The sequence below is a fragment of the Ctenopharyngodon idella genome, chromosome 3, assembly GCF_019924925.1.
Source record: "Ctenopharyngodon idella isolate HZGC_01 chromosome 3, HZGC01, whole genome shotgun sequence".
Lineage (NCBI taxonomy): Eukaryota > Metazoa > Chordata > Actinopteri > Cypriniformes > Xenocyprididae > Ctenopharyngodon > Ctenopharyngodon idella.
The window spans coordinates 43,496,106-43,511,195 of NC_067222.1; the positions used below are offsets into that span (position 1 = coordinate 43,496,106).

Genomic DNA, 15,090 nt, shown 5'->3' on the forward strand with positions numbered 1-15,090 from the left:
AAATATCACACATCAATATATCTTGTATAATATGTTGTTAACCCTCTGGTGCTCCTTGTGTGGAGGTCAAAAAACACATTTTTTATTTTTCTTTAATTTTTTATTGAATGAAATGAATGTACTATATTTTACTTCGATAATGTTTATTTAATATTTCGTATTTTTAGGGGATTTTATGGTACTATATTATATTTATGCAGTAGTTATAATCCATTTATTCACTTTTTGAGCATAGACCAGAAAATGAAATTTCCAACTTAAACTGTCGTAAATCTTGAACGCTTTGGAGCACAGACTTCAGTTTGGTCTCCTTTTAAAGATGATACTCGGCAGATTATTGCTTTGAAAAAATGCACAAAAATACTATTTTCAACTTTTTAAAATATATATTTTCCAATAAGGCTGCACGATTAATCGGACGATTAGGTAAAAAAAAAAACATTGAAATCGCGCTTAAACGATTTGGCTTAGTGCGGTTATGAAATTGCAAAGCTGCGATTATTTTATTTTATTTTATTTTTTTTATGCGTGGCTTGTCAATGAACTTTGGCTCCAAATGTTAATCCATCTGAAAGCACTGCGAGTTTGAATCGCTTATAATGTGCATTTGAAAAAGCAACACGCGTCAAACATCTTTCCAGACATGAGAAGCATTTATTAACATCTTGTCCAACAAAAGACAAAATTTAATAATGTTTTTACTCCAAACTCACTTCGTAAAGACAGTTGAGCATCCTTCTGTGAGATGATGTGGCTTTTTACATAGAATAAGGCAGTTGTGTGTTTATTAGTCATGTTTAATCAATCAAAACGTTTCAGTCTTTATTCAGCTACAGCGATAGTATGGGATTTCCTGGAATGACACGTGTTCTACTTCGGCAGCAGGGCATATTAGCAGTTTCTGCGCGAGAGCTCCCTCTGGCTTTCAGATGGAGAAGCATTTACTACTGATCACAGAGCCGTACAGCTCTGACAAGCTGCGCATTAAATAATCGCAGCCTTTGCCAAATCACGTGCGATAAAATTGCGATAAATTGTGCAGCCCTATTTTCCAAATCGTGTTTTACTCTTAAACTGCAAGAAAATCAAAGCCATGAAACTAAACAAGTTGTTTTCCAAATTTGAGGTTGATATCTCAAAAAATGAGCTTTCAGTAAGATTTTGTTTGGGCGCAGTACCAAACATTTCCACTAGATGAAATTGGCTTCCCATTCATTTCCAATACCGTCATTTTTGACCGCGAGGAGCACAAGTGTGACTATTTCTTTCAGGACCATTTAACCTTTTCAAATCATGTCCATGATTTTTTTTTTTTTTTTTTTTTTTTTGTGTGTGTGTGTGTTCACATAGCAAGTGCCAAAACCTTTACCAAGTTTCGTACCATTCCGATAAAGTAAAAAATAAATAAATAAATAATAAAAAAAAATTCGGTCAAAAATGACTGAAGAGCACCAGAGTTTTTTTTTTTGTTTTGTTTTTGTTTTTTTTCAATGTCACCGCACAATCAAAACTAAAAAAAACTATTTTAATTTTTTTATTTTTTTGATTTAAATCAGCATAAATTTGAGACGAAAATTCTTTACGACTGAAATAATATGTCGTGGATATATTATTAGATTAATATATTTTATTTTCATGGAGAATTGGGTGTAATGTGCCTTATCGTCATGAAAATACTGATACAATGCAAAAAAAATACTTTATTTTACAGTTTCCCTGTTACACATCTTACATGTACTTACTATAGTAATAACTGTAAATTATGCATATGTACAAGCAACTTACCCTAAACTAAATCCTAACCCTAATTATATGGTAAGTACTTGTAGTTAATTATTATTATTTGTGTAATTGCACTGTAACAGCGTCACCTAAAAAAACACAATCTATTCGATTTTGGCCAGATGATCCAGATTCAGTTTATTTAGTTAGTTTATTTGCTCTCTCTGTCAGACAGCTGAGGAAAATTTCACACCTTATAAGTGTGAACGTGAAGCAACACACTTAAAAAAAATGGTTTACCATAAAAGTTGCATATGCCTTCAGACATCTAGTGTCTATATTCAGAAAGGAGGAAAACATTGCTCTGTACGTGCCTTAAGAGGAAATCACTAATGGGAAAAACGTGGTCAGTATGAGTTGTAGTGTACACTCAGTGTTGGCACAGAGGGTCTTTGTGTGACAGACCATGTAAATGTGTTTTGGGAGGGATTTCTGCCTGTCTCTGTGCCTCTACCAGCTATTTCAGACTGTGAAACCTGAAACCCAGAAGTGAGAAGTGCACGTCTCTTTTTTAGAGTAGTGTGTCTGCAGTGCCCACAAGCCGTTATACTTGCAGAAAACACCCTCTGTTCTTCATTCAAAGGGTAGTTCACCCCCAAAAAAGTATTGAACAGAAGTTATCATTTACTCAACTGACATTCTTTCTGACATGGAACACAAAAGGAGACAGTTTTCCATACAGTGAAATCATACAGTGACCAGCAGGGATGTTTTGTCTAAAAGCTCTGACACACCAAACCCTTAATCAGCCAACGGCAGGCAGTCGTTGACCTCAGCCAACCCAGTTTTTGCAATGTGACCCTGTCGGGGGCTTTTTGGCTGAGTGAGCATGTTGAACAGTTGACAGTTGCCTGTAGTAGGGGAGGGGGACCTGACAGTACAAAGTGGTTTTTCAAAAATTAGTACTATTCAACCGCAACATCAGCAGATAAAGTTCCTGAGTGTCTCTTTAGCCTTGCTTGAGCTCATTGTATTCTCACTGAGATCCTTGAGTGTGTGTCAAACACTTTCAGTCAGTCAGAAAGAGCCTGTTGGCTTTTAATGGTGCTCAAACTTCATTGAAATAAAAATTATGCTTACACATTCTATTTTGTGGGGGAAAAAAAGGTCTATTATCAATAGTGTAGTGATACACTGCTCACACAGTCACTTTCAAACCAAGCAACTTTCTGTTGGTCAATGCAGCGTATTCATATGACCAACTTCAATACGAGCAAAATCTGCATGGGAAACTTTGACTATTGAAATGACCAGATTTCGCAAGTGAAATTTTGCTGAGAAATTATTAATGTGACTGCATCTTAACATCTTTTGTGTTTCACCAGGGTCTCTGCAGGTCCTTAAAAAGTCTTAAATTCAGTTTTATCAAATTTAAGGCCATAAAAAGTCTTGAATATTTAAAATGGTATAGGAAAAATCTTAATTATCATTTTAAGAGGTCTTAAATTATGGGACAGTAAAACAGGAATTGCGATATGGATTAAACTTCAAAAGGTGATGATTTAATTGTGAGCGCTGCATGTAAAAACGCTGCACTGTTGTGGTTCTACAGGCTCATAGTTTCAGAGCAGTTTGCAGTCAATGAATACTGCACATTTATGCCAAGCGACTGCTTATGGTGCATTCCATTTGTCCTCAGAAGTGGGAAATTCCTAGCTCCCAGTGGAAATTTTTAACTGAAAGTCTGAAACGTCCCCTCAAGTCAGAGTTGCAACTGGTAAACTCCGGGAACTGCAACACCCCCGACTTCAGAATCCAGTATGGCTGTTCAGTGCGTCAACCATAGTGAAACAGTGCTAAAATATTGTTTATTAGTATTTCTGTTTGTCTGTCTCTCAATAAACTCAGTGATGCACACAGTACTATCCAATTCAGCTGTGTTGTACAGGGTTTACCAGGGTAACCGCTATATTTCTGCTGTTCCATAAGCGCCACTCTGCTACTGTCAAAAAGTGAAATTGCATTTTCATTCAGAAAAAATTTTCACTATATATATATATATATATATATATAATATAAAATTTAGTTCCTTTTAATCGTTCCATCATTCTCCATTTCCAGGTGCAGACATGCCACCATCTCACAGTTTTTTGGCAATCAGAAGCCCAACTGCGCCGGGGCGTGTGACTACTGCCGTGACCCCAAACTGGTCCGCGCTCAGCTGGCGAGAGCAGCCGCCCTCAGCACCAGAACTGGCCCGGCCCAGAGTGCAGAGCCCAGGGGACCGTTCGGCTTCGATCCTGAACTCTACGCCGGAGGCAGGAAGGGTTATGGGTTTGAGAGGTCAGCTGACCTGTTACTTAAGCAGCAGTATGAGTCAGGGCTTTTAGTCTGTGGAGACTGAGAGCTCTTCTGTATATGTGTGTGTTCAGATATGATGAGGAATGGGGCAGTGAGGAAGATGACTCTGAGAAGAGAAAGAAAGAGTTCGGAAGTCTGTTCAAGAAGCAGATGAACCTGAGAAAGGTGAGCACATGGCCAGCAGACACACTAGCAAAAGGAGAATCAGCGAATCTCTTGAAAACTTCTCTAGGTCAGATTTCATCCTGAAAAATGTCATTACCAAACATGGAAGATTGAGGAAGTTGAAAAACATTGAATATTATATATCTGAAGTTTGACAGTAAAAACTATAAAGAGTTGGAAGAGATTGTCATGGAAGTAAAAACAATACAAAGTCTATTGGCTGTAATAGTTTGTGTCATTTTGGTTTCAGCATTGACAAAAAATGCTTGTCGCTGGAATCTTATTGCGTCGCTTAAGACATAGTTATGAGTCCAGTTATTTATTTATTATTTATTTGTTTTTGTCTTTTTTTTTTTTTTTTTGTGCAGGGTTTTTGAAACTCCTAGTATTCTCAGTAGCAATTCTCATTTCATTCTCAGTAAATACTGATATACACTAAAATTCTAAAGTTTTGGGAAGTAAAATACTAACATGACGTATGAAAACATTATCTTTTAAATTATGTATTTTTCACATTATAGAATTGGATTTTTTTTTTTTTTTTTTTACCATACAGTAATGATAATATGATACACTGACATGAGAAACAATGTCTTCGCTTCACCCTCTCAGTCTGAGTCTGTGCCAGAACATTCCTCTCTCTCTCTCTTTCTCTCCTCCACATCTGTTTTCCAGCTGTGTGTTGGAGGCCTCCCCCATAAAGTTGAGCAAACTGCAACTGTACTGAAGGGAGTTCTGCATGATCTTCATTGTTTCTCCTTTGGAGAACATGAAATCATTTACTTTTTTGAAACAAGTTCTGTGTCGTATTAAATATGCAGTGAGTTTTGCACAGGCAGTGACCAATCACCACTATACAAATCTAGTCATTTATTATGATTTTTATTTTATGATTTGTTGAGTACTAAAGGTAACTTTGATGTTTGGGTGGAAACAATGGTTATTGAGAGGAAAATAAAGAGGTTTAAGCATGCTAACCCAATGAAAATGTCATCAACTTCTCTTTTGTTTTCTTGTTTATAGGGTTCAGATATGGCAAAAGAAACGTTTGTTCCACCAGGTCAGTGCCAGAGTTGTTACATGTGTAATTTTTCATGCTCAGGACATTTTGAGGAAGGTTTTTTTTTATTATTATTATTCAATGAATTTGAGAGAGTGTCAGTGTAAAGCATCACGTTGTTGGTGTTTTCTCAGATGATGACTGCGTGTTGAAGGATGCTGCCAGTCAGAGGATCCCCAGACTCACAGTGAAGGTGTAAACACCACTTCCTGAAAACTGTTTCACTTGAAATGACAGACAGACAGATAGACTTATGTATGCAGCCATACACAAGTTATGATGATGGAAATATATGTCAATGGTTCAGTAATTTTGTGCACATCTGACATCTCTAAACAAAACATCTGTATCATCACCCTGTTCTCTAGATATCAGCATCATCATCCGTCATTGAAAAATCTATATCGGTCGACCATTAATATTAGTCATGTAGTGCTCTCTTTTTATTGCTACATTTTTTAATATTAGTTAATTTAATCATCCATAGAAAAAGCAATATGCAACACTGTGTGCCATCCAGTCAAGATAAATGGGTGTAAATCTGTGCTTTGTCATCATGAGTTTCCCAGCGTTCTTTGCTCTGCAAATGACAGTGAGAGATTAGGAGTGCTGCCCTCTACTGGCACAAATGTGCACTGCAGGCCTAAACGGTGTCTCAAACCTTGACATGTTCAACTGTTTGATGTTCTGTGTGTGTTTTAGAGCAGAGAGCACTGCCTGTCTCTGCTGCAGGAGTGTCTGACCAGCCACAGGGGGGCAGCAGAGCTTTCACACAGGTAATGCAGATGTCATGAATGCACCATCAGTGTTTTAAAGATAGATGTCTTTGTATTTCAGTATCCTCCTGAGATGCAGTACGTCTCATTTTTGCCCGTTGTTGTGGGTTTTTGTCAATCAACAATTATATGCAAAAATATTAATATTTAGTGTCATCTGTAATATTTATTGTAATTTATGTTATCTCCTTGACTGCTGTTTTCTCCTCATGTAGCGGCGAGGCTCTTGATCAGGCTGTAGAAATAGAGCACGAGATCTTCAAGGCCAGTAAATCTGCAAACCTGTACAAGGCTGCGGTCCTCAAGAGAGTGAGTGCTAATGATGCTTCACTGCATTGTAAACTCATCTAATTTAAAGCAAATTGTCTTTAATGTAGTGACATGTTACAATAGGAATTCACATATAACCCTCTCCAGGTGTCAGAGATGAAGAAAAGTGCAAGTGTTCATGAGGAGAAACAGTGTGAATCTACTGAAGCGTCGGCGACCTGCTCTTCATCATCTCAACCTGAACATCTGGGCGGCTTCACTTCAGCCTCTCAAGTCTACTCAGTAAGCCAGTTGAAGTTTGTCTTTACAGACAGATGCAAATGCATATTTAAAAGTGTGTTTATATTTGAAAAAAATGTACTAATTAATCACACACAGATTTTTGTAATTACTTGCGATTAATCGCACCTAACATTATAAACTTGTAATGATAAATTTATTTTGAATCTCCAAATTAATGTAGAAACAATATTTTAAATATTTGTGTCACCATGCGGTGATATCCCAACACACTTGACAGAGATACTAACATTAAAGTCTTTAATACATAAAGAGAAATACACATGAGAATACCAGGAGTAACTATCTACACATTAAACAACGACGATAACCGACAAAAGGACGTAACCAAGCAGGAGCTGTGTTCGAAATCGCCCCCTATACCCTCATTCACTATTCCCTACATTTTTCCACTAATATAGTCCACGTAAAGGAGTGAATGAATACGAGTGAGTGAATTCCGACATTGAGTGCGCTGGAATGGCTGCCGCTTTTGTATAGTTTGTGCGTGCTGTTTAATAATCATTTGAAACTTTGCAAACTGTCAGCTCCAGTAGTAATGAAAAGATTTATCTTGAACTCTGTCATGGAAACTAGCATGTATAAAACCAAGGAAACCGAAACTAAACACAGCAGGGAAACAGGAACTAAAGGAAATGGAATAGAATTTCAAAATAAAAGACAACATAACCATAACAATTTGTTTAATGATATCCTTTTACTAAGTACTAAGAATGAAGGCCAGTATCACTGATACTGATTAAAATGATAAAGTTATTATAACCATTCAGCATTACAGGATAATTGAAAGCAGGCCTAAACTTCAAACTATGAGGTTATTTTTGTTTAACAAAGTAAACTAACTTACTAACAAAACTTTAAGGGTAACACTTTACAATAAGATTCCATTATTTAACGTTAGTTGATGCATTGACTGAGATTAACTACACATTTGATATAGTATTTATTAATCTTTGTTAACATTAGTTAACTTAGTCAACTTTTGATTTTAATAGTTGAAATTAACATTTAAGATTAATAAATGTGCTAGAAGTTAGTTCATGTTATTTAAATAATTCATTAATGTCAACAAATGGCAACTTACTGTAAAGTGTTAAAGGATTAGTTCACTTTCAAATAAAAATGTCCTGATAATTTACTCACCCCCCATGTCATCCAAGATGTCCATGTCCTTCTTTCTTCAGTCGAAAAGAAATTAAGGTTTTTGATGAAAACATTCCAGGATTTTTCTCCTTATAGTGGACTTCTACGGAACGAACGCGGCACCAGTTACGTTTTTTCCGTAAGTTAATTAGGGAAGGTGTAGGACATTCAGTGTAAGCTTTTTGAAGAATACGGAATTGCGTTCTGGTGGAAGCACTTGTGATGCGATCATTTGTGCCTATAAAGCATATATATTTAGATTTTTTTTTTTTTTTTTTTTTAGAAAATGACAGATCGTTTCTCTAGATTAGACCCTTATTCCTCGTCTGGTATCGTTTAAAGCCCTTTGAAGCTGCACTGAAACTGTAATTTTGACCTTCAACCGTTTGGAGACCATTGAAGTCCACTATAAGGAGAAAAATCCTGGAATGTTTTCATTAAAAACCTTAATTTCTTTTCGACTGAAGAAAGAAGGACATGGACATCTTGGATGACATAGGGGTGAGTAAATTATCAGGAAATTTTATTTGAAAGTGAACTATTCCTTTACCACTTTAACTAACCATGTCTGCATTCACAACACATTTACCTTCCGTAATACAATATCATTCCAACTAAAACAAGTTATTCAGTTTGAAATAATGGCAGGGTGGGTCTTTGTTTTTGTTCACTGGGATTCAGTTGGACCATAAAAACAGAAATTGAAGTTTATCCACAATAAAAGCAGAAACATGATGAAATAGTCATCGTCTTGTCCTTCACATTCTAGCTGAAGAGGAAGCGTGTAGGCGCTGGATTTCGTGGATCGTCCAGCCTGTTTCAGACAGCTGGAGATCTTCTGAACTCTAAGAAGGAGACTCTCACCACGGACAAAACACCCGGAGACCCTGCCTGTGAGGAAGAGGAGGAGGAAACAGGAAAAACCCAGATGAAAAGCAGTAAAACAACTCCCGCCGGCACGTCCCTCATCAAAGCCAATACCAACTCCACTTCCTCCCTGAGCAGCCCAAGTAAAAAACTCACTAAGAAGCAGCAGAAACTAGCAGAATCAGCCAAAGACATGCGCTGTATATCGCAGTATTTCGGAAAAAAGCAAGTAGACGCCACTCAGGTGAAAGGAGGAAGTGTTATATCAGAGCCTGAGGAGGAAAGCTCTCGCCATCACTCGCCTTCACCAAATCTGACTGACTTTACAACGATGAATAGCACCTCCATGGATGTAGAAAGCATTTCAGAGAATGACGCTACTGCGTATGCGAGTCCCCCTGCAGAAGAGATGCCCAGCCGAGATGAGACGGCCATGGAGCTCACAGCACATCCAGAGCTTCAGCGGTATGATGGGAGAAGACGCTCTCTCAGAGCAGTTTAGGGTGTATTTAGGGTGTGTTCACACTTGGCAGGTTTGGTTTGATGAAAACGAACCCTGTTGCGATTGCTCTGTTAGCGCAGTTTGTTTGAATATGTTTGAACGCTGCCATCTGAACCCTGGTGCGCATCAAACAAGCAGACCGAGACCCACCTTTTCTGTTTCCTAACAAACTCTGGTGAGGTTCAACTGAAATATGAACGCAACACGGATAAATGACGTGATTTAATAAGATGCAATCCCAAAAAGGACAGAATGTGCAAGCATATCTGTTTTTTTCTCATCATAAGCTATGTTTCCATCCAAAAGTTGCAAATTTAACTTATGCGCAAAATTGGAATATCGCATAAAACATTTGCGAATAAAGCACCAGTGAGCCAAAGAGACTAAAATTGTCACTTCCTGATAAACTGGGAGTTAAGAAAAATGGAAGTTTCTGCAGTAGGAAAAGCCACTGTATATAATAAATTACTTGCGCCTCAGAGCGTGCAGACAACGCAATAATGTTATCTTGCTTTCGGAGGTGGATGCCTGCTGTTGGGGAACGCAGTTGTGTAAGACAGTTCAACGAGATTGGTCTGCTGGTTGGTCAAGTTATGCTGTCCCATAGCAAAGTCTCGTGACTTTTTGATGCGCATCAAGGAATTTATTCGGTAAATGTGTTTCCATTGTAGTTTATGCGCATGTTTTCTTATCGGATAAAAAAATGATCCGACTCAATTAAGCACATATGTTTTTTTATGCCCATTTTTAGAATTTATGTGCATTTTGGTGTTTCCATCCGGTGTGTTTTTTTTTTTTTTTTAAACTGAGGGGCGGGGTGGCATATTTTCGGCTTATATTTTCAGACTTTTTTCTATTTCAGCCAAAAACCGAATTCAGCCAAAATTTCGGGGCATCCCTAGCAATACCCCAGAATGCACATGAAAATAGGTGGATGGAACCATAGCTATAGTTGCAATGTTGCCCATTACGGTTCGGTACAGGCTTCTTGCTGCAGATTTTACTTTGTGAGTGTGACGGAGGGATTCTTGCTGCTGTTTTGACTTCTTCACACATATCAGCTCTTCAAGTTCTCAGCTGGTTCTCAGCCCCCCTACTGTATGTACACACTTACCATAAAGCCCAACACACAGCATTTCTTTGGATGTTCGACAAGTTACGTCGCCAAATATACTTCATAAAAGTCATTTTTTTGTTTTGTATCTTTAGGTTCGGTGTTAAAAATGACAGTGTGAATGCTAAGCGAACCAGGACTAAAATTTTGTTTTTTCGGTCCAGATCAAATGAACCAAGAGAACCGAAGTACAAGTGTGAACACACCCTAATTCATCATGGAGGAAATGACTTGAATGTGTTCTGAACTGCTGTTTCTTTGTCCAAACAGAGAGAATCTGAAGTCTGACGGCCAACAAAAATCACCAAAACAAGTAACATCACAATTTATTCTTTATCAAAGGAGTCATATCATGAGAAACATTGACCTTAGGGAAAAAGTTGATGACCCCCTTTATCACTTAATTAAGAGCTGATTGACATGTCAGTAGTCATCTTTTTGTAATCTATTTCTTTTCCTCAGTCACATGAGGACAGAGCGGCATCTCCTCCTGCAAAACGCAGCCGTGTGATAAAGGACAGCAAGAGAGTGACCTTTGACCCTGTGGTGCAGGAGACAAAGTTTGAGACAATGAATGGAAATGCAGATGAGATTTCACAAAAGCTTGTGACACTTAAGGAGGCCGCTGATATCGTGGTCCGATGTCTGGATCCATTCTACAAAAAGGGCAAATTTGCAACAAAGGTGATAATTTACATCCAAATGTAAAGTATGTAAAAGACTTTGTGTTGACTTTTATTAGAATGAGTTTCATTTTTAAACCTTTTTCCTCCAGGATTTGTTCAAATCCTTTGCCCGTTTCCTCTCTCATCTTCTCACTGAGGGAAAAACTGTAAAACGAGGCCAAGGTGAGACTATCCTTAACCTCATAAAAATCCAACATCATACATTTTTCAAGTGCTGAATTAGCGTTTTTATGATTTCTCATTTCCCCCCCACAGTGAAGATGGAAGCAAAGAGCCTCATCAAGGGCTTCTTCAGCAAGATTCAGCGCTGTGAGAGCGAGGCAGACTGGAAACACTTGAAAGTCGAGGGCAGATAGCGATCTCCTTCTTTTTGTCCCTTCATCCAAACCTCTGAAGCTCCACCAATCCCTTTCATGTCAGAGATGCCATATGTTTAACAACATGCTGCTGTATATCTCAGGTGTATCGTGAGGGCCTAAGCATACATTGCACATTAATATGAACTGTTTTATGTTTGAAGTCTGAACAAAGCAATGGACCGCAATAACTGTTATGTAGCATTAGCTGCTTATAATGCACTTAAAGTAGTGTGAATTGTATTGAAAACTACATTAAAGGACAAAAGTGCACAAATGGAAAATGGAGCAGTACTTCATGCTGAATAATTTATGGCATAATTGGGAAGTTTGTTTGTCTTCAATAGAGCAGTAACCATACAGTTTTTCAGCAGCCTTGGTGCATATGTATTTTTCTTATTAATTTTCTCCACAGGGATTTCAAAAGATTCCTACATTTTCTTTAAGGCCATGAACCAAACCAACCAGCTCCCAGATGAATTACAACAAGAAGTGTGTCTGAATTTGCATATTTGTGAAAACCCGTCGGATGTCGCGATGGTACGTTTTAAGTAAAGTCAAAAAATAGGTAGAATGTCATTTTTTGTCAAAAATGTTTTCATTAAATTATTATTCTATAACATCTTGTCTATCATCTCTGAAAATATCTTTGCAAAATTCGCCTGTTAAGTGCAGAAAAATAGCGATTTATAGTGGCAATGCTGTCTTTCTCTGTAACATTACTGTTTAAGAACACACCCGGCGGAGGTGAAAAATATCGGCCATAGCTTTCCCTTTCTTAACACTACAAAGACAGTTCACCTTTCAAAATAAACCACATAACATGTAGAATGAAGGTATATTAATGCAAATTTCCCACCAGTCTTGTATAAACTACGACACGCAAAGATTTATTTAATTTCTTTCTAATACAACGTTATCGTGAGAAGGCGGAGCACCAGAGAACAACGGAGCTATAATGAACACACGTTCTAATTATGTGTTTATTAGAGGTTGAATTCAAATCAAATACTGCTAAACTGCCCGTACTTCTTCTGAATAGGATGTCTACTTCGTAAAAATGTATGAAAATATGGAAATATATGGTTCAGATTACTCAAATAAATGGAGGCGCCCTTACATGGTCAGATATGGAGCTTGGGTGTCATCTAGTGAAAAAGTTTGGTACTGCGCCCAAACAAAATCTTACTGAAAGCTCATTTTTTAAATATTTCAACCTAAAATTTGCAATGTTGAGATTTTTGGCTTTTATTTTCTTGCAGTTTAAGAGTAAAACATGTTTTGTAAGATATTATTATAAAATATAAACAATTATATTTTTACATTTTCATAAACTTAAACTTCCAAAAAAAAAAAAATTTATTTCACTTTCCTAATTTATTTCACTTCTAAAATAATCTGACAAGTGTCTTCTTTAAAACAAGACCATCCTTAGGTCTATATTCCAAAGCATTCTTGAATTACAACCATTTATGTTTGGATAGTGCATTTTCATGTCTATGCGAAAAAAGGGGGTGACAATTAAACAGTTCAACTTTTGTTACAGACAAGCTATGAAAGAAGTAAAAACAGATTTGGAAAGGGCTCAAATCCAGCTTTCATATGATGTTGAAACCTGTGATAAGTAAAATTTCACCATGTGATGTGTTTTCGCAGATCACATCACATTTGTAAGTGCGTTTATGTACAGTTATGTCATTTGGGACACAACTATTGTTTCAACATCTTTTATGAGTGCATGAACTGTTCATTAGCATTGCGAATGAAATAATCAAATTTTCTCCGTAGGGGAATTGATTTTTATTGCTAACTTATAAACATTTAAAGATAGCCCAATTGTAAGCTTCAAGGTTGTCAGTCAGTGGTTTGTGCTTTTGTAGAAGCCATCTGTTCCCATTATTTCAACTTACTTTTAAAATAATTGTTTTTAACAGCTGAATTAATGGTGAAAAACTGCATTACCCATGATGCTGTACAGAAAATTCCACCAATGAGAGTTTCGGCAAGCAAACCGTACCAGATCGAGCTTAGAAGGTGCTCCAGTGCTGTCAAAATACTTAAATGTTTGTATATAAATGCATAGTTTGCAATAAACTTAAAATATATTGTTTTTATAGATATAATCAGCAACTTTAAATAAATAGTTTGATATTTTTTCATCGCTCTTAATTCAATTATGTGCAATGCTTCATGGGATTGTAGTTCTTTCCCTCATTAAATCCATCAAGTACACAGCCTTGTACCTTTTTGAACAAGGACAAAGTCCAAAGTTTTTGTCCCATTTTCAAATACTTTTTTGCTTCAAATCAAATTTTGTAATGTGATTCACATCGTAGCTGGTTGGTTTGGTTTATGGCTTATAAAACTTATAAAGAATTTGAAAAAATCTCTATGGGAAAAATGAATAAAAACAAATACGAAATCGACGGCTTTGAGAAAGTGGGCGGGCACTAATGTACTCTATTGTAAGAGTGAGTTCTCTGATTGGTGGATCTCTCTTGAGGATTATGGGTAGTGTAGTTCTTCACTGGGAATTCAGTCAATTTCGCACTGACGTCTACAGAAGGATATATCATCGCTTAACTCCTCAGGTCTGTTTTGAAGTGTGTATGTTATTAAAAAACAATTACTTAATGGAGAAAATGAATGGGATTTTTACTGGGAACCCTAATGTTCTCCTCTGGCTGTTACATTTCTCAGATATTTATGCTGCATTATGGGTCGTCTACATCTCTTATTTTACATTTGTCTTCAGTTTTATTGCTGCAAATAGGAAATAAGTCCCCTTTTCATTAAATCTGTCTTCGTGCTATTATTAGACACTTCTAAAATTACACCTTAAACATGCCATTGTCTTCCTCTCTGCGGGAAACCTGCTCGAAATAAGTGAATTTAACGCTCCACTGAGCCCACAATCACTGCTGAATGGAGACCCTAATTATCCCTCTTCAGAGTAAAAACATGCCCTCAGATTCCCGGACAAACGAATTATTGTGTTTAGCAGTTCCTCTCAGTGGAAGAGGAGAATTTACGATTCCTACTATGACAAAGGTAAGTCGAGTCATGAATATTAATAAACTGTGGTGACGTGTCAGTTCAGTTTTCAGTGGCAAGGATTTTGCTTGTGTTTGAGAACTAGTTTGACCAACTACCAGTTAGACAAGAGGTAATCAGTCTTGCGTTTCTATTTCAAATTAGACCAATCTACCTTATGTTATTGACTTTAAAATGTTAAGACCAATCTTGAAGAAATAAATTAGATGTTTAACTTTAGGGTTAGTTCACCCAAAAATGAAAATTCTGTCATCATTTACTCACCCTCATGTCATTTCAAACCTGTAAAACTTTCTTTCATCTTCAGAACACAAATAGATATATTTTTAACGAAATCAGAGCGCTTTCTGTCCCTCCATTGACAACTATGCAACTACCACTTTCAAGCTCCAGAAAGGTAGTAAAGCATCATTAAAGTAATCCATGTGACTCAATTTTATGAAGCAACGCGAGTGCTTTGTTTGCGTAAAATAACAATTTACCACTTTATTTACAAAATATTAATCTCCAACACTCGTTCACAAGAGCACCATGACACGTGTTGTGTTGATGTGAGCGTGAACGCACATTAGGGATTAATATTTTGTAAATATATTGTTTTTTTTATGCAAACAAAGCACTTAATAAAATTGAGGTTAAACCACTGGAGTCACATGGATTACTTTAATGATGTCTTTCTGTGGCTTGAAAGTGGTATTTGCGTAGACTGTCAAT

The 15,090-nt window shown here is 36.9% G+C and overlaps 1 protein-coding gene across 1 annotated transcript in view; it reads left to right on the top strand.

The window, feature by feature from the left end:
* The window catches only part of recql5 (RecQ helicase-like 5), a 28,523-nt gene extending 16,581 nt beyond the window's left edge, over positions 1–11,942 (top strand). Inside the window, exons 8-19 of the mRNA XM_051886175.1 lie at positions 3,844–4,065; positions 4,155–4,248; positions 5,272–5,308; positions 5,443–5,501; positions 6,011–6,084; positions 6,300–6,393; positions 6,502–6,636; positions 8,567–9,129; positions 10,551–10,593; positions 10,743–10,964; positions 11,056–11,128; positions 11,222–11,942. Coding sequence (XP_051742135.1) covers positions 3,844–4,065; positions 4,155–4,248; positions 5,272–5,308; positions 5,443–5,501; positions 6,011–6,084; positions 6,300–6,393; positions 6,502–6,636; positions 8,567–9,129; positions 10,551–10,593; positions 10,743–10,964; positions 11,056–11,128; positions 11,222–11,322 — 1,717 coding nt within the window. The 3' untranslated portion in view covers positions 11,323–11,942. The remainder of the gene's footprint in view (positions 1–3,843; positions 4,066–4,154; positions 4,249–5,271; positions 5,309–5,442; positions 5,502–6,010; positions 6,085–6,299; positions 6,394–6,501; positions 6,637–8,566; positions 9,130–10,550; positions 10,594–10,742; positions 10,965–11,055; positions 11,129–11,221) is intronic.
* The last annotated feature ends 3,148 nt before the right edge of the window (positions 11,943–15,090 follow it).